The following is a 26,130-nucleotide window of genomic DNA, read 5'->3' as shown; positions in this document are numbered from 1 at the left end:
ATAGGGAGGAGCCTCTGGGGGAAAGGCAGCCCAGCTGCTGGGCTGGAAAGTTCAGGGTTGGGGGCAGGGTATGTTGAAGGATGTTGGGAGAACCAGGAGGTCAGGTTTGCTTTTGAAAGGTAAAATATATATACCTCAGTCCCTTGTCCCAGGGTTTGAAACCAAACAATGGCCACCTCTGATTCCTATGAGTTCTGAACTCTTTCCTTTCTCCTGCCTCTAAGCACTTTCCCAATTTGTGAATCTAGCACTTTCTCCTGCCTCTAAGCACTTTTCCAATTTGTGAATCTAGCACTTTCTCCATGAGTGATGGTTATAGTTTTCATCCCTTAACCTAAACAATACTCCTCAGAACTCTTAAAGTTTATTTTACCAATAAGTTTCTATGGAAGATCCATCATTTTAGTATATAATCTGTACTGTTTACTATATACTGTGCTAAGAGTTTATATCATCATGTATTTAACCATTATAATGAGCCCACAAGGCAAATGCTATTAGTCTCATACAGCTAAAATCCAACAAAATAAAAAACAAACAATATGCTTCTAAGTAACTTGTCTAGCATTACACAGTTAGTAAGTTGCAAAGCTGCATTTTGAACTCAAAGCTTATCTTCTAAACTAATTTAAATATTATTATATACAATTTATATTTATTTAAAAATTTAAATATCACACCATGTCACACTAGGCTGCTCTTGGCTATCAATTTTTCAAACTTTTCTTACTTTTTATAAATCCTTTTTAATGAACACAGTCACTCAGTCATGAGGCAACAACACAATGGCAGCCTGATTCACTGGGCACTTCCTCATGTTTCTCTGACCCTCTCAGCAGCCCTCCAAGACAGACATTGTACTCTTCGTGATAAAATATGAAAGCTTAGTCTTTTAGAGCTAGAAATGGTGGTCCATCACAGAGTTACCACTTGGTTCAGCCAGGATCCTGAGCTGGAACTATTGACTCTCAAGATCTTTACTACTGTGGTTTAAAAGGCTTATATCTGTGTGTTCTTTAAGAATAAGTTGAATGCTAACAGCAGGCCACAAAGAAAGGGTATTGGTCCAACTCATTCTCCCCATCAGAGTTTCACATGGCAGCACAGGCTAGCTAGGAATTCATAGTGATCCTCAGCCTCTTGAATACTGGAAGTTTCAAGTGTGAGGCACCACATCTAGCTCAAGTTTTGCCTAACTCCCAAACTCCTTCTACTGATTCCCTAACAAGAGGTTTTAAGTCCAAAGTCTCTTTATTCTCTCAGAAATCAACTGATCAACAGTTTTAATTAGAAAATGTATTGCCCCCCCAAAAAAAAGAAAAGAAAAGAAAATGTGTTCCTTTAAATGGTGGCTGCCACTTTGTCTTAAAGTGGCTCTAAGGAGTCAGTTACAAACATCTCAGAACTTTTCCATAGATAGCATGTGTTGCGTAGATCCCTTTCTTGATACAGTGTGGCTAGGTTTATTTGTGTTTCAGCATCTTGCTTCTCTTTGTGGGTGTTTTGTTTGGTTTTGTTTTGGAGGCAGGATCTCATTTTGTAGCTCAGGCTGCCCTGGAACTCACTGTGTATCACAGCAGTCCTATCAGACTCTAGTTCAGGGACTACAGGTGTGTGCCACCCATGCCTGGCTGCCTTCAGCACCTTAATGGCGCCACTTCAAGCCACAGTGACTGGAGTGTTCTGCGGTAGCAAGTTCCTATAGTACACTACAGTGCAGCAATGTGTGTTTTCTGATGCTTCGCTTGGCTCTCAGAGGCCACTTCTGAACACCTTAATTTCTTTTCTTCTTTCCTCCCAACCACAGTATGTGTCTGTCTCATCCGATCCGTAAGGTACTAGCACTGACACTTTTTCAACCCTAAACATAGACAGCTCTTTGCAGAAAACCCCTCGAGACATTAGTTAGAAAGGTGAGTCAAACCGAAGGGAATGTTTTCGTGAGTTTGACAAACACCTTAAACGAAAAGGCAGTGAGCCATGGACAGGAGAGACAGTTCCCAGATTCTTTCTGTCTGATCCCCGACACCCTCCCCACCCCACCCACCTCCCTCTACGGTTAACAAGCAGGAGCCCCGCTGAGAACTGCCTGGCGTGTGGGGCGGAGCAGGAGGACGCCTGCGGGTTGCTCCTGGAGCCTGACATCTAGGCTGCGAACTGCTCAGTGACACCAAGGAGCTCGGACGCCCTCGAGCCTGCCTTGCCCACTGGTACCTAGCTAGAGACGAGGAAGCGGACCTAAGGGTCGGGAAATACTGCCGGGCGATTTTACCCCAATCAGCACCATGGACAACGCACGCAGACAAACTCAAGCTCGTTTGGATGCCGCCTGCTTCTGGCAGATCTGGCAGCGCTTTGACAAGGAAGGTGAGTTTGGTCATTTGAGCGCCTAGCATAGACACAAAGGGAATTGGAATTTCTTCTAAGCGCCCTTCCCTATTAGAAAAGTTGATTACTGCGTGCCTGATAAAGTACACTCCGCCTATGCTGATTTTTTCATAGCAAGAAAGCTTCTGAAAAATTCTGAGTGGAGTGAGGACTTTCCTGCTTCCCAACCTGTGGCTGTGTGAGTGATGTGCAGTTAATATATTAATAAACATCATCGCATATATATTCCAGGCTGTTGGGCTGAAACTCAGCAAGCTGTGGTGCATTGTAAATGTGACAGTTTTTCATTAGTGACTGTCACATTACCCAGTCTCCATTCTCTAGAAAGAACGATGAATTTTAGCAATGTGCAGATTTATGTCCTTCTACTTCAAAACATGTTCTTGAAAATAAAACAGATGTTAGTCATTTGGCCTTGTCCATTGGTAATTTTACACACACACACACACACACACACACACACACACACACACACCGCCTGAAAGGCATGCTTACACACAAAAGCTAGGATTTAGTATTTACCCCTCTCAAGATATTAGTAGACAGATACTGAAGTAACAGCAACAACAACAACAACAAAGTAAGGGTTGCAGTATATAATGTTAATGCTCAGCCATTAACATTATATACTGCTCTTGAAGAAGACTCAGGTTTGGTCCCAGCACCTATGTTAGGTGACTCCCGACCACCTGAACTCAGCTCTAGGAAATCTGATGCTAACTTCTGGTCTCCAAGGGCACCTACACCAACTTGCACCCAACCCCCAACCCCTAGACATACTCTCATTCACATAATTGAAATAAAACACGAACCTTTTAAAAAGAAAAATAGGAAATATAAAACTGAGACCAAACCCAAATCTAAATAGCAAGGCATGGTGGCACATGCCTGTGATCCTAGCAATTGGGAGGCAGAGGCAGGAGGATCAGGAGTTCAAAGTCTTCCTCAGCTACATAGCAAGTTTGAGACTAGCCTGGGCTCTATGTGACACTACTTCAAGCCTCACACCTATAATATTCTTTTAGACAAATAATATCACATTTATTCTATATTAGTGACTATTATTTATGTTATTTTCTTGCATTAGAAAAAGGTTATATCAGAGAGACCGAGCTGGATGCCTTCTTTGATCATTTGCTGGCAAAATTTGGCACTGAGGTAAGTGCTCATAGCGCAGAGCATTGGCATATGTGTCTCTCAGCAAAATACAAGCATCAGAGCCTGGTGCTGATTTGAACCTATAATCCCGTATGACCTCGTTTTTTCTTTGCATGTAACATCTCTCCCTCTCCTAGCAACATAAAGAGATTTAGGTAGGTTTTATAAAAGGTACCATCACATTAGGCATGCTGGTCACTGATTTTCATTGAAACATCTGTCATGCAGTGAGACTACCTACCTTTTGTGGACTCAATCAAGTCTAATTTCAGTGTTTCCTTGGTTACATCTCTGCTAATGGATTTCAACAAGAGGTAGGGTAACTTATAGATCAAAAGCACACAGGAATAGAGAGGAGATATTATGAGTTTTAAGGTTGTGAGTTCACACATGACAAACAAACCATTTAAAATCATTTCCCCATGATCTGTTTGATTAGAAGAGGTTATAGATTACTCATGAACTGCTAAACCAGAACAAAGCCAGTATCCTCAGAATCAGATATAAATATAAAGCAGTTTACTCAGATGGTAAATCTGTCTAGAGAGATGTGGATTTGTTCTAGAAGGTTCTTCCACCAAAGGAGAGGGGGAAAAATAACCTAGAGACATCAAAGGCCAGGCCAGCCTGTGACTGATGTTCATCAAGGAGAGAAGTCCTTTGCATGGGTGATCATCTCAGGAGGAAAGGCTCTGGGACTGCTGTGTTTACATAAATTGTCTCCTCTAGGTTTCCGTACTTTACTTGGAGGAACACTAAGGATTACATAGTCCCACTTTGGAAACATGGATACGGCCATGGACTCTCCATCCTCAAAGAGTTCAGGGAAAGGTGTTAAAGGATGGGGCAGCCAGCTAAGAAATGAAAACCAGCTGGGCAGTGGTGGTGCATGCCTTTAATCCCAGCACTTGGGAGGCAGAGGCAAAAAAAAAAAAAGCAAAGCAAAGCTAAAGCAAACCAAAAACCAAAGCCACCCCTTGGTCTCCCTGTGTTTGCCACTCTTGTTTTGTGCCTTGTTTGTCTCTCCTGTACTGCCCGCCTCTGGTTCTAGACCACTCAGTGTTTATTGTTGCATTCCTGTTTCTCTGTGTCTCTTTGTAATCTTTGTGTATTTCCCCCATTTCTTCAGCCCTCGTCTGGCTTTCTATTCTTCCACATTGCTTTTCAAAGTCTTCTCTTCTTGTCTCTCCTATGCCCCAAGTCTGTTATTTCTTTTTTTCTACCTCTTTCCTATCTCCCTGTCTCTATTTTATTTCTGCTTTTTATTTTTTATTCATAAGTTTCCTCTTCTCAACTCTTGGTCTCCTTTTCTTTCTGTCTTAGGGTCTCTTTCCTTATCGCCTCTCTCTCTCTCTCTCTCTCTCTCTCTCTCTCTCTCTCTCTCTCTCTCTCTCTCTCTCCTTCCCTCCCTCCCTCTCCAGTTATGTGCAGTCTATAAGGCACAGGGTGGCAGGAGAGAGGCATAGATCTCTGTACTCCTTCTGTCCCCTGTTCAGATCTTTATATCTGCTTCTCTCTAGCCTTCATTATTGCCTTTGCATGAGCCACCGGTCTATCTTAGGAAGATTACCACATCAGAGGCTCCTATTACCACTTCGTCACCCACTTTCCTATGCCAGCAACCCACTCTGAAGCCTCTGAACTTGAATCTGTAAATGCTTAGGCTATGGTTTTGCAGGAACCCATGTTTCAACATTTACTCAACTGTGGGTAGGTGAGGGATATTTGAAGAAAGCGCACAGAGGAAGATCAGATCATTCAAAGCTCCCAGAATCTAAGACAGGATGCCCATTTCCAAAAGAAACATCATTGATACCCCATAGAAAGGATTTTGCTGGCTGGGGTAGCTTCATTGTTATAGTGCCATGTCCTCACTGTACTGGTTCTGAGAGTAAAGAAAGGGGATTGCTGACAATCGCTGCAGGAGCCCACAATATTTGCTCAGTGTGACACAAATAATCCAGCCACTGCTCCTGTTTTGTCACCAGAGGCTTTGGTCTCAGCTCACTAATGTCCCCTCCCACGTTTTTCATTTGGTGTGAGCTCACTTAGGAACATACTCAATTTTTAAACAAGGCCTTTCGCTATTCTCTGTTTATAATCCTCAAATGAATACATTTGGTTGATGTCTTTACAGAGTCAATCTGTCTGAGTCCTCTTATTTTAATCATTTAATCATTATTTTAATCATTCTAAATATAAGGCCAAAGCCATCAGCCTGGCAGATGGCTTTGGTGTGCCTACAGCATACAAATCCATTTGATTAATAGGTTGTTTTGATGTAAATACTAGTGGTTCTTCTTTGGTTTAAAATTTAAAATAACTGCTATTTTATTTGATCTTTAGTTTGTACTATCACAGCCTTTTGGTTTTGGCAGAGTCTTATTTCTGTGAAGTTTATTCCAAATGAAACTTATTCTGCACTTGCACATAGACATTTGATGAGGCATTGATTTACTTGTTTCTTTCTTTTGCATGCACTTAATTGAGTTTTTATGTTTGAGTCTCCTCCTTCCAAAGGTAAAAAGCAAGAAACAATGCAGATGTTTCTTGCAAGAAAGATGCAACTCCATTTAATTATTTTATTTTATTTATTTTTTATGTGTATCAGTGTTTGGCCTGTTTGTATATATGCCAGTGCCCTCAGAGGTCAGAAGAGTGGGTCAGATCCTCTACAACTGTAGTGATAGATTGTTATGAGATACCATGTGTATACTAGGGAACCTGACTGAAGTCCTTTGTAAGAACAGCAAGTGCTGTTAATGGCTGAGCCGTTTCTTTAGCTTCATAACTCCATTTTTATACATGTTGATAAATTTGCTCATGATTAAACATGGGAGAGGTAAAGATTGATCAAATGACAAAAAATCCAATGGATCCCTATATTTCTTATGTCCACTTCAGTCCTAGAGGCATGGGGAATGACCATGATCTTAATTTTAAGGACCTTCCTACAGAATGAAATGTTTTTCCCTGATCTTAGAGGATCCAGTAGCTCAAATCATCAGTTAAGAGCATTTCCTACCTTGTTTATAATTCACTATCAAACACACATTCTGTATCTTCTTCTTGCAACTAGTGAGACAGGAATCCAGTGCCAGGTACTATGTTCTTGAAGTGATGTCTGGCTCTTCCCTAGCATGAAGTTTGTTCTATTGACCGAAGTACTAGGACTTCCAAGAATGGGCTTTTAATCTTCAGGGTCTTATACAGGTTAGAGCTACGCAAGGATGACCATGGGCTACCTGAGTTCAGAGATGAATGAGGTCCAACCAAAATTGTAAATGTAAAAATGATACTAATTTTCACTGTAATTAGACTACATGGTTCTCCAATGTGAACTGTGTAGATGACAATGTCTTGTCACATGTCAAAAGGTTGGACACGCCTGAGAATCATGTTGTTCAACTAATTGTTGAACCTCTCTGAAAAAACAATATCAAAGCAAGTCACCAAATTGTCCCTGGATTGTTTGAATTTCTTGCTTAGAAACCCTCTGATTCTAAGCTTTGATGACGCTGCTGGACAGCTTCTGTTTGGTCAGAGGTAACAATGTTACTTCAGAGAAGCACAAGAGTATACTTTTTGAATTGCCATGTTACTCTGGGTCTGCAGCGCCCAGTTTCTCAAGCCGTTCTTCTTTCCTGCTTCGAGGTGGGCAAAAGGAAACAGCAGGCTTCCGAAACCCAAGACAGTGGTGTCTCAGGCTTCCAAACCCCAAGACAAGGGTGTCTCAGGCTTCTGAACCCCAAGGCAATGGTGTCTCAGACACTCTGATCATTTTCGCCTTCACTCTTCTGAATTGCCAAGACTGATCTGGAAGAAACACACACTTGATTGTGAATAACAACAGGCAATGGTCATAAATTGGATTTTCCTCTTGTCGCATCTCAAAATGAGAAGGGGAGTTGGTATTGCTTTTCAACCTAGTTTTACACTCTTGGAAACAGGTGCCACATGAACAGCCCAGCTGAAGGGACTGGTGCCCAGGACAAAAAGACATTGCTGATAGGCAGTCAAGTGAAAAAAGAAACAAACCATAGCCAGTACAACATATATACACACACTAACATACTAACATACACATATACATACATACATACATACACACACACACACACTTACATACACTAAAACATATATACATATACATACACACACATACACACTAACATACTAACATACACATATACATACATACATACATACACACACACACTCACATACACTAAAATACATATATACATATACATACACACACACGCACACACACACTAACACACTAACATACACATATACATACATACACACACAGACACACATATACCCACTCACATATACTAAAACACACATATACATATACATACACACACACAGATACCCACTCACATACACTAAAACACACAAATACATATACATACACACACACATGTGCGCACACACATCTCTTCAAAGAAGAAAATGTCAGGAGTCTGGGAGTGAAGCCAAGGACTGCAAGGTACAGGGACATTCTTCTGTTTCTCATAGCTGTTGTGAAGACTGTGAGCTGCTCTTTATGGAAGAGCCTAGCTTTATGCTCATCTCCTGTTTGTTACTCCTCAATTTGTATTTCCCTGTTCTGAACTCTGTCTAGGTAGTTTCCCTTCCTACCATCTCTAGCTCCTCACCATGTGTACACCTCTTAAAGAGAAGTCCAGTAGAAGGAAAATCACAACAAAGATGCCTTCTGGCAACCTGTGATGGAGGGCACAGGCCAGGCCTGTCTTGCTATCATGTTCTGGGGGGCTAGCATTATGTGTGACAAATACGTGGGGTACTCAATAGAGATCAGTGTGCCTTGGGTTTGTACTGGGGGCCAAATCTGGATTGGGCTAATTTGTTTTGAGGCATCCTGTTCTAGATGAGACAGGAATAATTTCAGACTTCTTTTTTATTTGAAGGCTTTCATTTCTCACTGTCTACAACCATTCTCTAGAATTTCAAGTGAGAAAGGGTGACCTCTGGGTTAGTCTAAGGCCAATAAGCAACTTCCCTGCACATATAGAGATGAGTAAGGTTTCTAGGGCCCTCCAGAAGCCGAGTCAACCTTACCACAGCACTAGCAAGGATGGTAGCTATGCAGGTCACACTCCTTTCTGGCCCTGGTAATTCATAGCTGATGCACTTGGAGCCTTCTGAGAGCAATGTTAAGGAGAACTAATCTAGCATATATTCCAACACTTACGGACTCAGGATTAGGCAATGTTTGGGTCACCTCTACCTCGGCTCTTGCGTGCCCATTCCTTTCTCACTGCTAATTATATGTCATATTCTCTGTACTAACCTTGACCTCTCTAGAGAAGATGATTGAAGAGAAACAGGTGTGTAGGAAATGTTATACATGGGAGGGAGCTGGGAGACCTTCAGTAACTCAGCATCTACTTTATCTTTGTGTTCCCTTTAAATTATTTTCCTCTTACAATTATTTTTCCCTAAAAGAAAAAGCTAAGGAGCTCTCAAAGCTGGACTGTTTAGTTAAAAAAGAAAAAAAGAAAAAGGAAAAAGGAAAAAAGGAAAATCTCTGAGTTCTTGCAAATAACTCTTATATATTAATTATAACCTACTCTTTCCTTTCACCCAAATAGATGATATTTAAACATGTTCTTTTAATACCCACTGTAGTCACTAAGCTTCTCTAACATCCAGTTTACTTAGGGAGGGTATTGATAGGTGGCTGATAAGAAACGTCTGTCACTGCCCTGTCTTCTGGAAAAGACAAATCATTAAATGGTTAGAGCAACGTGGTGATCAAGCTGCATGCTTTGAATGCTTGGGGTCATGGTGGCTTTAACATAGCTGTACATGGTTTGTTTCAGGACACTCTTATGGAAGAAAATGTGCAGAAAGTGAAAGAACAGTTGATGACTGGCCACAACGTCTCTAAGGAAGGACACATACTCATGAAAGAGGTAGTTCCATGTCTACACCTTGTGCCCTTATACTCATGAGCAGCCATTTCCTTTAAAAGAAAATAGAAGCCAGTTATGCTAACTCATATCTGGTGTCCTATCATTCAAGATGCTGAGGCAGGAGGACTGATGCTACTTCAAAACCAGCCTGGGCTACTGAGTGAGTTCCAGGCCACCTTGGGTTACAGAGGAACACCTTGCTTCCAAACAACAAAAACACCAAGAACAGCAACAGAAAAGACAGTAACATCTTGCAGTCAACTGAGAAATCAGAGTTTTTTTTGCGAGGCTGTTGGATTAGAAAATATTTTTGAAATGATCTTTCTTTTGTTATCTACTTAATAGTAAACAATCTTTCCACCTCCCACTCATTTATGAAATTTGATCTTATTTAGCCCGGGCTAGCTTGGATTAATGTGTAGCTGAGGATGACTTTAAACTCTGGGCCTTTCTTCTTCCACTTTAAGTGCTAGGATTACAGGTGTGTGTTACTGAGCGCAGCTGTACGATTCTTTCATTTTCAGTAGATTATCCAACATTCACACCTGTTCTGTTCTTGGAGCGTTCCTCATCCAATATTTGTCTGTATATCATCTCATGCAAATTGAATCTTGACAATCAGAAAACATTTACTGAACATGAATTTAAACCTCAGTATCATTAAATGGGAAGAGTGGAAAAAAATCTCTCCCTGAAGATCATTAAGAACAAAACAGTGGTTGAGTGTGGTTTAGTTCGACTTTAGTCCCAGCACTAAAGAGGCAGAAGCAAGCAGATGTCTAGGTTGAGGCCAGGGTGGCCTACAGAGTGAGTTCCAGGACAGCCAGGCTGTTTCAAAACAAACAAACACCAAAAGGCCAACCAAACAAAAATAAACAATTAAACAAAGAGCAAAACAGAGGCTAAGTGTGCAGCTCCTGCCTAGCTGGTGTAGAGCCCTGAGTTTGATCCTCAACAATGCAGTGAACAAACACACACCAGAAAATCTTTATTTCCTTTAACCCCTTTTATTAAACACCGTCTAAAGCATGACCATGCCTTGGCCATACAGTACCTTCTTCCCACAGTCCTCATCTCATCAGATTATTTCTCTTCACGTGAGAAACCAGTTTACTGTTCAGAAAGCATTTCCACCTACAATCATCTCTCTCTGTGTGTCTGTCTGCCTGTGTGTATGGTGTATATGGTATAGACATGTATGTGAATCTGTATATGTACCTTATGAAATCCCATGGGAAAGCCAGAGGAAGATGTTGGGTGTCTTCCTCAATTGCTTTCCATTTTACTCCCTTCAGGCAGTCTCAGCTGAAACTGAAGCTTGTCTTGGTTGGGGAGACTCACCATTAAGCTCCTAGGATCTGTCTGTCTCTGCCCCTCAACACTTGGGTTACAGGTGTTGAGCCATTATACCTGGCTCTTCCATTGTTACTGAGGATTTGAACTCAAGGTGTTCATGCTTCATTCACATCAAATGAATGTGCATCATCTTTGCAATTAAAATAAAAAAGTATACACTAAAATGATGAACCTATCATATTAAATATATAAATCAGAAATAAATTGATACTAATTGTTACCAAGACTTTTGTACTGTAGATGAGTGGATGAGCTACATGTTTATATGGTTGGCAATACAGTGGATGTATTACATCACAAGAACATGAGTAACTGGTATAGTCTGGACTCACTCTGTGACACTGAACAAGACCCAGAGGAAATTACTTTTACTTATGGGGACAATTGGGAAAGAACATAGCACTCACTCTAACAACCCCAGCTGAACTTGCCTGTGTGCTGAGACTGTGTATGGTCACTAGGGATGAAGACATCACACTAGTTCATGGACCATGTGAAGTAAATCAACCAAACTGGAGTTTTTATAGCATGGTGGCTGGCTGAAGTAACACATTACATATTGTAATGAAAATAGACACTAATAATAGACACTTATGTTAAATAGTATGAACCACAGCCAGCACTCTGGCATCTAGGAAGAGAGCAGTCATTTCTGCTTTCACACATGGCACTGAAGAACTCTGCATCTATAGCATCAACCAGTGAAACATGGAGGTTCTGTGTGTGTGTGTGTGTGTGTGTGTGTGTGATTTATAGCTGCTTGTTAGTATTATTTCAATTAAGCAAGATGTGGTGGCTCACATTCATAATTCCAGCACTTGGGAGGCTAAGGCAGGAGAATTGCCATAAATGCAAGACTGTTCCTGGCCATTGATTAAGACTCTGAAAAAATCAACAAAGCAGTACAAAATAAACCAGGAAAGATAACTGAATCTGCATTATGAACCTTAGAGCAACACTTATTTTTAAATATCAATAAACTGTCAATTTAATGGTGGAGGTGCAGAGAACATATTAAATGATAAACAAACTTATCATCATTGCCATTACTGCTGTTATTTTCTATCACGAGCTAGCCACAGTTTTATATCTAATGGAAATATGGTCCTTTTTAAAAGGACCAATAGTTAATGAATGGTTGTCAAGGGCTTAGAGCTGCAAGCTGAGCTCTCCATCCTGAGAAGTCTGAATATGTCTCCTATGATATGCATACTACATGCTTTACTTCTTAATGGACACTGGCCAGAGCCCCTGACTATTTCTCTTTGTTTCCTGTAGCTTGCCAGTATGTTCTTATCTGAGGATGAAAATTTCCTCCTGTTCTTTCGCCTGGAAACTCCCTTGGATAACAGTGTGGAGTTTATGCGGGTGAGTACTTGCTGTCTCCATGGAGAAAGAGGGTGGGACTGCCATCCGTTCCTCTGTCTGGTCCCTAAGGGAGAGGTATACCCAGAGGACACGGCCAAACAACTAAGCTTCCAAGAGAGCTTATTTATCCCTCCTTTTAATGGACTGCTTCTGAGCTGGAGGGGAAGGCAGGGTAGGTTGAAAGGATGGAATGAGAGAGGCCGGAGGCTGCAGTAGAGGTCTGTGGAGGCTGGAGAAGCTGAGCCCCTTCTAAAGACATATCACAGTCAAACTGTAATTCTTTGGAGTGTTGATCCAGGCAGTGGACCTTGTACTGAGTACATGCTAAAGACAGTATTGATAGCTCATCTGGCCTTACTGCCCCTCAGATACCCACTTCCTCAGCCTCTGCAGAGTGACTGTTACATTGATGAAGAATGTCAGGGAAGTACAGCTCAGAGTTTGTCGCAGGTCACAGTTGTAGAGTCATGACAGCCCCATATCTTGATTCACTCCTGAAATTATTGCCATAGTTTAGCATCCTTTGAAACATTATTGATAAATAATTATTTATCCTGGTGTTGCACTATATAAGTATGTGCTTAGTAAACTTATTGAAGTTATCTAAATAGACCAGAAATATAGTCCAGTAATCCAAGACATGCAAGATAAAATAATTATATTTTAAAGCAACAAAAGTGGTAAGAAGAATATATAAAAACAGGAGCAAGTGAGCAAGTCTCCAGATAGCTGCTGAGGTTCATAGGCCTGTGCTGTGCGATGTCATGGAAAGTAACTGCAAAGATTCAGTCAGAACCAGAGTTAACTTTTTAAGAGTCTCTTCCTTTGCCTGAATGATTTGGCGTCTCATGAGTGTTGCCCCATATCATGGATTCATCTACAGAAGCAACAGAGAAAAATCCCATTGCTGAACACTTTTAGCATCACTAAAGAGAAAATCTCTAGAGAATAATGACAGAGGAGGTTTAGTATAACATTTAGTATCTCACTTGATTGTTATCTACCTCCTGTCTGTCTGCCTGCCTGCCTATCATCTATCTATCTATCTATCTATCTATCTATCTATCTATCTATCTATCTATCTATCTATCTATCTTTCTACCTATCTATCTATCTTTCTACCTATCTATCTATCTATCTATCTATCTATCTATCTATCTATCTATCTATCTATATATCTATCTATCTATCACCTACCTATCTGTCTATCATCTATCGACCGATCTACTGATCTATCTGTTGATTTATTTACTTTTGCAATAAGGCGTCTGGCTGAACAAGGGGCTCGAGGCTAGGAGCCCCAGGATCTTCCTGTCTCCACCTCTCAGTCCTGGGATTACAAATGCATGACATCACATACAGAATTTTCTCATGGGTGCTAGGGATCTGAAGTCAACAGGCCAGCACAGCAGTCACTGTGCCCACTGAACCATCCTCTTAGCCCCCTTTTTTGTATCTTAACTGGCCTTCTTTGTGTTCTTCCTATTTCATAGGGTGTAGCCTTTCCTATCAGTCTGTTGGCAATATGCCTTGTCTCTTTATCTGGGCATCTTTATTTTGTGTTCTTAAAAATAGGCTTACTGAATATTCACATAAAATCTTCAGTCCTCCAGTGGCTCAGATTCAGTAGTATTATAACATCATTAAATGGAGACAGGTTGGAGACAAGCATTGTAAATATCTGTGTTTCTTAAAATCATTTGACATTTTCACCATTAAGATATACTTACAAATAAAATTTTGACTATGGATCATATTTAGTACATAGATTTTGTAAGCCTGGCGAAATCAGTCATTAAATTACATAGACTGAAAGAAGTGACATTTCTGATTAATGATTAATTTCTCATTAAATAATAGTATCAGGACCAGTGTCTCACATTACCCCTGCAGGGTCTACAATTTGATTATGCCTAGAAATAAAGACCCTGGCAATTAATGTATGTGTTATTCTCCTGCTGCTAAATCTCCAACAAAACAATGACAAAATATCCAACAAAATCAAATTAAGAAAGGGTTTGCTTTGGCTTACAGTTGGACTGCACAGTCCATCACAGTGAGGAAAGGCATGGTGATGGGGTGGAAGCCAGCTGCTCACATTGGGTCTGCAGGTAGAGACCTACCCAGGAGGTAGAGAAAGATGGGTGGGTGCTCAGCTGGCTCTTGTCCTTTTATTTAGTTGGGATCTCTGTCTGTGAGATGGTCCTGCTCATACTCATGGTGTTTCCTCCCTTCCCTGTTAAACTGTCTGGAGAGACTCTCAGACGCAGGGCAAGTGCATCTCCTCGGTGATTCTAAACTAAAGTTGGCAATGAAGATTAACAATCATGCTTGAAAACAGACACTCCGAGTATGATGGAAGGATAATTTTTGTCTACTAAAAATCAAAGCAAAAGCAAAATCCAAAAGCTTTCATAATGCTTTTCGTTGTCTGGCTCCATGGAATAGTCAGAAGTGGTCAAAGTAGCAGCATTAGTGTCACTCATGGGTGTTCAGCTACTGTCTTCCAGCTCAGTATGCAGTTGCATCTTCAGTCCATCAGCACTGGTCTCAACCATCAGGGAGGATGGCTGGCCACTGTAAAGCATCAGTGGCCAGTTATCCCCTCTATTCAGAGTCAAGGCCACATGCCAAGAGTCCTTAGGAAACTATCCACTGGGTGTTTGTCTTCTTGGTCATTGTTTTTAAGTTTTCCTGAGACAGAATCTCTATGTAGCCCACACTGGCCTTGAACTTGTAATCCCTCTGCCTCCTTCTCCAATGTTTGGGATTTTAAGCATGCTCCATCAGGGCCAATTGCTTGCTTTGTTTTCATTCTGGCAGGGTCATGCTGTGTAGCCCGGCTTCCTAAAGGCAGTGCTAGGGTTACATGAGCAACCTTATCATGCTTTTATTCTCTTAGCATCTGTATTCCCCACCTCCACCCCCACCCCCCAAAATTCATCATTTCACCAAGATATTACTCTTTAGAGTTTTAATTGTAAATAGCTAACCAACACATTTTTCACTTTGTGTTGTCTCAGATTTGTCTCCCAGAAGTGTAGGACTCTGAGTAAGCCTACTTATATGGTCTGAGCTCAGCACACATGCCTAGGAGACATTTTGTTTGTTTCTTTTTCTTGTGGGGTCTCTTAGAATGTCTCTCATGTTCTTGACAGCTCAGCTGTATATTTAAAGCAGTATTTACATAGTCTCTTGCATTTTTGGATTTTTGAATGCAGAGGATATTTCTGCTTTCTGTACTGTCCTCAATAGAAATCTCTCAGGATTCTAATTAGAGTTTTCTAGTCGAAGCATGGTCCACTTGAGTGGCTCTGGGAGATCTCAGTGATGCATCTGTATCTTCGCTGAATTCTATCCAAACAATTGCTGTCACTGCCAGTCTTGAACTCCATGGAAAATGTTTATTTGTATCCAATTAGGGACCATTTTCAGATGCTGAATCACAGGAACCCAGTATAAGTCCCCCTTGAAATACCTGAGGATGTTCAGTGTTATGCTTTGAATGTAGGAAGTCCTTCCTGGGCTCCTATGTTTGAACACTTGATTCTTGTTGGTGACATTGTTCAGGACATGGAGCCTGACTGTTAGAAATAAGCCTGTACCTACTTTTTACCCATTCTCTGCCTGCTGACTGTGGACCAGCTGCTTTGAGCTCGTGTAGTCAAACATTCTCCACCATGATGGACTGTGTTCTCTTGAACCATGAGCTGAAATAAACCCTCCATTAGGGTGCTTCTTGTCAGATAACAAGAAGTCAGGTAGGCAAGGCTTGAGATAAATGCCTTTTGTGTGTTTCAGATTTGGCGCAAATATGATGCGGACAGCAGTGGCTTCATATCAGCTTCTGAGCTTTGCGTGAGTGTCCGTGGGAAGTAACGCTGGGTGGAGGGTTGGATTGGTCATCTTTAGAATACATAATACATACATGTATATATGTGTGTATGTATATGTGTATGCGTATATGTATATTTGTATTTCTGTGGACCCAAGACATGTGGCTTTGAATTTGTTTCTTAAAAAAAAAACCAGCCTGACAAGAGGAAGTGGATCGCTGTAAAGATTTTAAGAATGAGTTGGCAAGGTGCCTCAGCCTGTAAATGGCATAAGCCTGATGTCCCGAGTTCAATCCTTGGAACCACATAAAGGTGGAAGGAAAGGAACAACTACACAAAGTTGTCCTTTGGCTTCCACATATTGTTGCACATCCTACATGTTATATGCATGTATATGCATGTGTCCATACACAAATGTGTACACACACATGTGCACATACACATACAAAGCACAGTACAATAATAAGTAAAACTTTTAAAACCAATAAACAAATGAGGAAAGAATAAAGGTTTGGAAAGTGCCTGTCATGCTGCTGCCTTTGGGAGAGATTTTGTGAATGAAGCTTTTAGGATGTTTGTGCTTAGCATTCCTCTCTGGCTTCCAAGAGCATCTTTCAGTGGCAACCCTCCACTCTAATATTTAATGCTTATTTAATATTTTATTTCTCCACGAAATAAGTTACAATCCTCACCCCTATAGAAAAGACCTTAAACAAGTTTCTAGCTTATTTGTTCACTCTGTTCAATGTCACTTTTCTCTTGGGGGCACAGAACTTTCTCCGAGATCTTTTTCTCCACCACAAAAAGATCATTTCCGAGGCTGAACTGGAAGAGTATACTAGCACCATGGTGAGTGACAGAGTGTGGGCCCCGTGTTGGAGCCTGCCTGTGTCTCCTTGTTTCCCCAGGTAATGTTTGCTGATAGCTGGCTGCATGGGAAGAGCATGGCTCTGGAACAGTGGCTAAAACTCAGCTGTTGTAGCCTCTTTCATGGAAGGAGATACATGCATTTGAGAAGGAAGGCTGTGCAGCTGTCTTTGAAGAGACCAGGAATGTCCAGGACATACTAGGTTTTTTTAAGCACCTTGCTAGCAAACTCAGTGGTCATTAACGTTACACAGAAACATGTAACTATGAACTTGTACCATTAGGCCCCAACAGATGGCTATGGTATATCACAACAATGGTGATTCTACTCATTGAGGTCAGAGCAGAGGAAACTCAGATGGGGATGTGCATGCTGCCTAGGAAGTGCCAGGCAAAGGGAGCTGATGGCTGTGAAGCACTCTGCATCCCATGGAGAACACATGGTTAGTTCTCAATGGCATGTCATTGTCTTACACTCTTCTTATGGCATTCTTGATCCACATGGCCATGAGATGATTTCAGCGTCAAGGCCCTTGAAAACTTATTAGATAGGAAAAGCTGTGTCTGGTGGGCTCCTCATTGCTCTGTTCCAGTGTTCACACAATGCTCTCTACAGCTTGTATTGAACTGCCCCTGTTGCTGTCCCAGCCTCTGCCTGTCTCCAAGCCTGTGTTTTATTCTCACCACATCTGATTTCTTAATCAGTAAGCAAGTCACTTACAGACTTAGTCTTAGTTGTGTACTGTGGGAGTGCCACATTAATTTTATATTTTTAATTCAATGCCTTTCAGAAGTTCATATGTGAGTACTGTATTCATGTCACTATTTAAAAACAGCAGTGTCTCTATGTTACATTCAAATATAAAGAATCCTGAGCAGAGTTTATGAGAAGTTGGAGCATATCCTACTGAGGACAATATGTGGATTTTTGTTAAATTGTGGGCTATTGGGCACACACAGACTTGTGTGTGTGTGTGTGTGTGTGTGTGTGTGTGTGTGTGTGTGTGTGTGTGAAGTATGCATGTGAAGGCATCAGCCCTGCGTGTCATAAAAAATGGGAATGTTTCACTGACCTGAGGTTTATTGGTTAGCTGGCTAAACTGGTTGACAAGTGATCCCCGGAGATCCTCAAGTTTGTTTTCCCAGTGCTGGGACTACCTGCATCCTACCAACCCTGTATTTTAAACTATGGGCTCTTGGAATTAAACTCAGTTCCTATGTTTGCAGAAGCTCTTTGCCCACTGATCTATCTCCCCAGCTTTATATGTAGGCTTTTAATCAGGTTTTCAAATATGGACACTCATTTTAAAGATTAGCTAACAAAAAAAAAACTGTTTCAAATCCCAGGACACGATGCTAAGGAAGCATTTTGGCTTCTTACAATGCTATTTGTTCTAACTGAATTCAGGTTGTTATTGGGAATCCCGAGCAGACATGGGCTCAGCATTGAAAGAGCAGGGATCTCCCAAGAGCAGGAAGCAGCGGCCCTTGTTCAAGAGCCTCTGAGATCCTTCTGCCCTAAGCTCCAGTCATGGAATAAACATGGAAGGGAATTCATTTGTATCTTTCTGGGGGCCAGACTAGAAGGCCTTGAGCATATTTTAAACATCAGCTGAACAGAATGTTAGCCTGTCTGTTATTATCTCAATTTAACTAATTTGTAAAACACGAACTACACAATGAATGTATTTACATCTAAATCTCTAGCAGCTTTCTAGCATCTCTTCCAGCTTGAAGCTGTTTGAGCAGAGGGCTTCTGCCCACCTCCAGCTATCAATTCTACTCTTCGCTTTCTGCTTCCTAATATAGCTCAGCTATTCTTTTCTACTTTTCTTCCTCTGGTTCTTGGGCATCCTTCAAGATTCAGGTAGATGCTATCTTGCCCTAGGAAATCCTCACAACTTTCCTTCGTAATGAGCAGCAGTACCACCCTCTAGCCTGTTGTGCTTGTCACTACCTTAACACCATACTCATTCACTTAAGTCATCTCATAGATACTGTTAAGTGCTTACAGTGCCCCAGGCATGAGACTACTCACTGTGGATTCAATGGTGAGAAAACAGGCAGCAAACAATACATGCAATAAATAATAAATTATATTGCATGTCAGAAAGAGAGAGGAATCATAGAGAAGGATATGCCAGCATGGTAGAGAATGGAGGGTGTCCTAATCTCATTTATGCTGCTGTGATAAAATATTCTAACAAAAAGAAAATTAGTGGAAAAAGGGACTAATTTCAGTTTATAATCCATCATTATGGGGCAATCAAGGCAGGAACTCTAAAATGCTAGCCACATCACATCCCCTATGAAGGGCAGAAAGAAATGACTATGCCTCTATATTCACTTGCTTGTTTTTGCTTAGCTTGCTTTCTCAACTCTTATATAGGCTAGGGACCCATACCTAAAGAATGGTGCCACCCATTGTGGGCTGTGTCTTTCCACATCAATTAATTTAAGATAATACCCCATAGACACGTCCCAGGCTAGCCCAAATATAGATAATTCCTAACTATGACTCTTCCCAGTCAATTCTAGGTTGCACCAAGTTGGCAGTATCACATCCTTATGGCCTACGTCATCTTATCTCCAAGTCCCTGCCCTCACAGAGTCTGAAACTCTTCAGGCTACTTACTATAAACTGAACTGGATTTTCAGTTGTTACCTAAGAACCAGCTATGACTGAACCATGATAAAGTAATGATTTTCTTGGGGATGCTCCTATATCCCTTGCTTGTGTTCCTGATGATGACCCTACATAATTCACATGGGGATGCTTTATTAAGCATGGTCTTGTATTTTAAAATTTTTCCTTTACCTTAAACTTAATGTTCCAGTGCCAAGTAGACATGGTACCTGTGGCTTTTTCTGGGATCCTTTACTTCTGAAAGATTCTCAAGCAGCCCGAGCACTGGTTATGAACCATGATGACTCCCTAGGGCAGGGCTGGTTAGAAAGACAGGGATAAGAACATGTCCTGTTTGACCAGGACTCGTATCACACTGTTTGTTTTTCCTTAAATTGAGTCTGTGGTTTTCCATTTGGACTATGTATGTGTAACAGTCATAGTCAAATTGCAATGGGCAGGGGAGCAATGTTGACAGAGATATAACACTATGGGGGGCATATGTGATGTTAAGGGGAGAGAGAAAGGGAGCTATAGTATTGATATAGGAACTATCCACATGGATGTGAATCCATCCACAGCAGAAGGTCTTGTGACATCATTGTCTTAACTTACTCTGTCCTCTATGCCTTCTTTCCAATGAATGAATTATTTAGTATCCCCATGGGAGTCACGTTTGCCTTCAGATAATTCTAGCTTATAACAGCTGCCAAGTATTAAAGGGCCCTCCTGGTCATACTCATCTAAGCATTCAGGTCTCTGTTGAATGGTGAGAACCTTAGGAATGGCAATAGGGTGTTTCAGGGCCGTGGTGTTAAATATCCCTCTTTCCTCAGTGATTATACAGATTGCAAAATGTCTCAGAAGACGCCATTTCCTACTAAGGGATGTCACTTTGAGAGATGTTCCCCCTGTGGTTAAAGTTGACCTGGTAAACCAGTTCATGAAAACATGTGAATTCTGTGCCTGACAAATGTTCAAAGAGGAGTTGCAAAGAAAGATGTAGTAGTCTATGCCTCCACCTTCAAATCTTAGTCAGGAGAAATCTGGAGAGACAGGAAAAAGGACCAGAAGCTCTCTGGTCATTCCTGTCATTCCCACTATGAATGTCACCAGCACAAAACATCAACCAGTAGGAGGAGTTGAGTTCAACCTTCCTGCCTATCCTTCAGTGCTAGTGGTACCTAGTCCAGAGTTTAGGAAGCTGTCTATCTACTGAGGGCTGAGAGATTCCCTAGGAGTGAATCGCATTTCTGCTGCTTTAATGACTTCTTATTGAGGAATGAACACAAATCATTGCAAAGCTGCACTGAAGATTTTCTTTTGAGGTTTAGCATGAATTACTTTACTAAAGAGCCATAACCTACCAGATGAATTCAAATCGACCCTAATGAGGATGGCTGCATTTGACAGCTGTGTGAGGCATGGCTAACAAATGAGCTGAGGGTAAACAGCCAGTCAGAAGAGACAGGCTCAGACATGCATACTACATCCTGTCCCAATCCTAATTAATGTTCTGAAGGAGGAAGGGAGGGAAGGATGCTACCAGCTCTAGGCAGGAGGAGAGACCGTGTATCCAGATAGGATATCATTAAGTGGTATTTAATGTTGCTAAGTGAAGGCTAATGACTCTGGGAGTTACTATTACAAAACAGCAAATGAAGTTCCGACATTTTGACAGAGACAATTCTATGAAGTTAAGCTGGTCTTATGCCTGGTATGAAGTCCCTCCAGTCCAATGCCTGTCTGGACCCATTTGTGGGATATTTTCTGCTCTCCACATGCTGTTGATGCTAACTGGTTTTAAATGCAAGAGAATGCCTGAAAGCCTTTGAGTCTCTGACTCAAACCATTCTTTTGAGCTTCTCAGATGAGCACACATGGGTATGTGTCTCCATTTTCATACCCAACATCTCAAATGTAGCAGGTCCAAAGTTGACATTCTGAGTGTCTCAAAGACTCGCTCGATGGGTGGCTTCCTTCATTTTGATTGATGTGTTAAGGCAATCAGTCTTGATGCCTTCCTTCTGCGTCACTCTTAGTCGGCTCATAACAAGTCACTCTTCTTGGAACCAAGTAACACAAGACCTACACACCAATCCCTCCAAATGAGCTAGCCACCTCCCCCTGGGCCCCACCTCTCAAGCTTTCCCCCACTCAACACTGGCCTATCTTGACATCATTTCCTGGAGACTAAGCTTCTGGCATATATTCTTTTAGGGGAAACTCACAAAATAGCAGCTATATTCAAATTGCATCATGAATCTGGCCATTCCTACCAGGTTCTAAGCCACAAGGATGGGTAACTGAAGAGGTTTCATTCTTCCACTCTTACCTTTTGTGCTCTCTGTTGAACACAGTAGCTTAGGATCCATTACATTGTAGTCAGATAATGGCTGAGATTAAACCTTCCAATGACTACTGTCCTTCAGAGAAAATGACAAAGTGTTACTACCTGCTTATTTACCAAGCCACCATTTGTCTCAATTTATCTCCTTTTATCAACTTCCACCTATCATGTGATAGACTTTTTCCTGAGGAGAGAAAACAGGTATCTATTCACTCTAGAAAGGGAAGCCACAGCAGGCCAAAGTGAACCAATGAATTTTTATATGAGCAGAGTGTAGGCGAGGGGCTGTTGTAAAGGAGGAGGGATGACTCAAAGACAGCTGCATCACTGAGAAGCCCACTCTAACATCAGTTGCGATTCATAAAAGCCGCCTTCCTGGAGCTCTCCGAGAACGTCTCTTCTGCAGCGTGGTTGGTCTCTGCTTCTTCAAGGCAGCTTGGCTGCTCTGAGAGTCTCTAGGTGGCTCTGCTGGTCTAAGAGGGCCTCTCAGCACTCCCACTGCTTATAGAAATTTGATGGGTCTAGAAAATCTAGTCAGTTTCAGGGACTTTCAGAAATATTGAGTTGTCTAATCCCAGAGTGGCCTTCTGTTCTGAGGTTAGAACAGAAAGTTTTAGGTCTTAATACTATGTCACCATAAGTTGATACTATAAGTTGACAGTACAAATAGGAGCTTTGGACAATGCTGGGTGTTTTTAGCCCTCTGCTCTGCTCAGTGAGACATCATCCATAAGAGCCCCTTACCCAAGGCTCAGTTGCTGAGACACCATAGGTGAATATAAGGTATTTAAAACCCTGACTCGAAGTGAAACACTGGATTTTAAGCTGTCATCACATGCAGAATCTTCTTTCACCCACTGGAAATGAAGGAGTTATGTCCACTTTCTACCAAATGACTACGCTTTTTCTCCCAAGCACATGGAGGGATCGACCATTCTACTTTGGAGTTCAATGTGGTCAGTATCTGGCTTTGGGATGATGAAATTTTAACTAGTAAATGAGCTGCTACTTTTCTTTCTGTCATGGCAACCTGGAATGTTGCCATGAGCTAGCTATTGTGAGGGCAGAGCCACCAGCTAGCCTTGAATTTTCTACAACAGGAATAAGACATCTACCTGAATTGTGACAACACACTGAGGAGTGATCACTGTGCCCCATCCCAGCCAGAAGCTGAGCTACCAGTCACACTTGGTGACAAACACTCATTTCCGCTAGGTAGGCAGGTTCCTCAACTCAGCTGGCTCAGACAGAGGTGCCTTAAGCACTTTCAAGATCGCAAGTGGTAGTAGTGCACACCATTAGTCCCAGCTCTTGGGAGGCAAAGGCAGCTGGATCTCTGTGGGTTTGATGTCAGCCTGATCTACAAAGTGAGTTTCATGACAGCCAGAAAAATCCTGTCATGAAAAACAAACAAACAAAAAACAAACAATAAAAAAAAGAACTTCTGGTCTAAGCATTTGTCACATCCACGTTCCTTTCTGCCTTTTAGATGAAGATCTTTGACAAAAATAAAGACGGCCGCTTGGATCTTAATGACTTGGCAAGGTGAGTAGTGCAAGAAAAGTGATGAATTCAGAAGTTCCTTTCCCAGGGTCTGATGGTAACACACACATCCTTTGAAATCCAAGAGCCACTCTTGCCTGGAGTCTAAGAGACCAGGTTCATCTTAGTAAACCAACTGCAGTGTTTTTGAATCATTTTGCATAGCAGATTCCTTTGTGAAGATAATCAAAGCTCCATCCTACCTAAATGCACAATTCTTATATTATATTACATCATATATTAAGAATTTATGGATGGGTCATTGGTGGATTTTGCCCTCAGAGGCTAGGCACTCATAGTCCCACATTGGGATGCCCTTCCAAATCCAAATTCTAACACAACGAAAGCAATAATGGTGATAATAATTATAAAATACTAATAAATGAAGGAAAGGAAGGAAGGAAGAAAAAGAAAGAAAGGAAGGAAAGAAGGAAGAAAAAAGAAAGAGAGAGAGAAAGAAAGAAAGAAAGAAAAAGAAAGAAAAAAAGAACAAACCTTTGAAACTATTCACTGACTTTGGGAATGTTAAATTGTTAATTCAGAACAACAGTAAAAACTGATTGAAGTTTAGTAGAGCTAGCTCTCTGCTGGTCTTTGAGGGTTGACTACCCTCAGTGGTACCTGAAGACTAGTGGGGAAGAGAGGACAATGAGAATGGGAGCAACATAGTCCATGAGTCTGTGAGGTGACTTGGGATTGATGGTTTGCTATATGTATTGTTATGTAGCTTTCCATTGCTATAATGAATGAGAGGTAGGCTAACTTATAAAGAGAAAACATTTAATTATTTCACCGTTTTAGAGGCTGAATATAAAAAAAAGCATAACATAGCTTCTAGAAAGAATTTCTTGGCTGTGTCACACCATGGTGGGAACATTGTGTATCTCTTGTCTGTGTGGACCTCCACCCATTTCTTGTTCTTGATGCTGAATCCATGGCCTTTGCATATGCTAGGCTCAGCACCTGGTCATGAAGGTTGTCTGTGAATAGACACACTAGGAAGACTCTTGTCAGTCCTGGCCATAATATTGAGTCTGATACACTAGAGAGATTTCCTTGTTTCCTAGGACCAGTTGTATTCCTAATTGACTCTCCCCAGGCCTTCGTCTGACTTTTGGTCACTTTGATGAAAAAGAGCCACTGAGAGACCAGTCAAAGAAGAATAAAGTGTTCCTCTCCTCGGAGTCCAGAAAGAGACCTCAGCCCCACAGTCCTGTTTCTGCTCCTTCCACCTCACTTGCTTTCTTGAGCATTTGAGGCAGAATTCCCTCCCCATCCCCAAGTAGAGTCAGAAAGATTTGAGAGTCACTCTTCATTTGAAAGTCAGTGTCCAGAGGAGTCATTGAAATCAGGACAATATGGATGACAAGAGCTTTTAGTCTCAGTGCTCCCTCTGCTGAACTCAGCCTAGTCCCAGCTTTCCATATTAATAGAAACAGAAGAGCTAGCTCAGCATAGAGTGTCTCAGTGCCGAGAATGCGCGAGATGCTAAGTTCCATTACACACACACACACACACACACACACACACACACACAGATAGAGGTAGAGAGAAATACAAATAGTGGAGTCATGCATGTGCTTTTCAGGTCTACTGATGTCACTTGCAATAAGGTGTCTATTGTGACTGACCACTGACCCAAGAATGCCTGGTTGTGGCCGGGTAGTCTGCTGTAGATATGCCACATTTTGCCCCTTTATCAGCTGACACACACTTGGGTTGTTTTTACTCTTCAGATACTATGAACAGTACTGTTGTGTGAGTGTAACAAGCCTTTCCCCTTGGTTATATTCTTAGAAGTAAAATTTTGGTTCATATGGTAATTCTATATTTAATTTTCCCTGACAGTGCCAAATAGGAACACTGGTCTCTGCACTGCCTTGATGGCTGGAGGCTTGTAGTAATTTTTAAAAGTGTAGAGTCCTCCACTCTCGTTCTTTTTAAAGATTGTTCCGGCTCTTCTGGTCTCATTTGCATATCTTGGTATAATTTTAGGATCAGATAGTCAGTTTCTGCATCAAGGCAACTCAGATGTCCGTGGATTTTGTTCTGAATTTGCTGTTCAAATTGAGAAATGTGGTCATCCTAACAACGTTGTTTTCAAGTTTACAAATGACAGTTGTCTTTCCATCTTTTCAGGTCTTTTGTTTCTCTAGAAGATATTTTGGAGTTTTCATTCTATAAGTTGAGCCTATTCTTGTTTAATTTATTCTCAATTATTTGATTTTTTGGATGATGTCACATATGGAATGGTACATTAAATCCTGCCTTAGTTGTTTTTTGTTTTTTTTGTTTTTGTTTTTGTTTGTTTTTGTTTTGTTTTGTTTTTTTTCTGTTGCTGTGATAGAACACCAAGACCAACAATAATGTAAGTGGTTATTTTGGCTCACAGTTCCAGAGAGACAGACTCTAGAAAGACTGGGAAAGCATGGCAGCAGGAACAGGAAGCTGCCTGATCACACTTTGATCCACACACAGGAAGCAGTGAGAGAGAACAAGAAGTGTGATGAGCCTACAAGGTCCTCAAAACACTCCTTCAGTGATGTACTTCCTCTGTCAAGGCTACACCTGGAGAGGCTCTGCAGCAAACCCCAAACAGTGTCAGTAACAGGGGGCCGAGTGTTCAAACATGCGTCCATGGAGGGGCATTTCTTATTCGAATCATCATAGTTCTGTTTTATTTGCCTTTTT

At 41.4% G+C, this 26,130-nt stretch overlaps 1 protein-coding gene across 1 annotated transcript in view; it reads left to right on the top strand.

Annotated features, from left to right (window-relative positions):
* Window positions 1-2,083: 2,083 nt before the first annotated feature.
* The window catches only part of Scgn (secretagogin, EF-hand calcium binding protein), a 35,386-nt gene continuing 11,339 nt past the window's right edge, over window positions 2,084-26,130 (top strand). The window contains exons 1-7 of the mRNA XM_031358884.1: window positions 2,084-2,367; window positions 3,476-3,546; window positions 9,402-9,494; window positions 12,129-12,218; window positions 16,020-16,076; window positions 16,826-16,903; window positions 23,387-23,442. Coding sequence (XP_031214744.1) covers window positions 2,286-2,367; window positions 3,476-3,546; window positions 9,402-9,494; window positions 12,129-12,218; window positions 16,020-16,076; window positions 16,826-16,903; window positions 23,387-23,442 — 527 coding nt within the window. The 5' untranslated portion in view covers window positions 2,084-2,285. The remainder of the gene's footprint in view (window positions 2,368-3,475; window positions 3,547-9,401; window positions 9,495-12,128; window positions 12,219-16,019; window positions 16,077-16,825; window positions 16,904-23,386; window positions 23,443-26,130) is intronic.

Source organism: Mastomys coucha, unplaced genomic scaffold (assembly GCF_008632895.1).
Source record: "Mastomys coucha isolate ucsf_1 unplaced genomic scaffold, UCSF_Mcou_1 pScaffold7, whole genome shotgun sequence".
Taxonomy (NCBI): Eukaryota; Metazoa; Chordata; class Mammalia; order Rodentia; family Muridae; genus Mastomys; species Mastomys coucha.
This window is presented reverse-complemented; position numbering and strand designations above follow the sequence as displayed.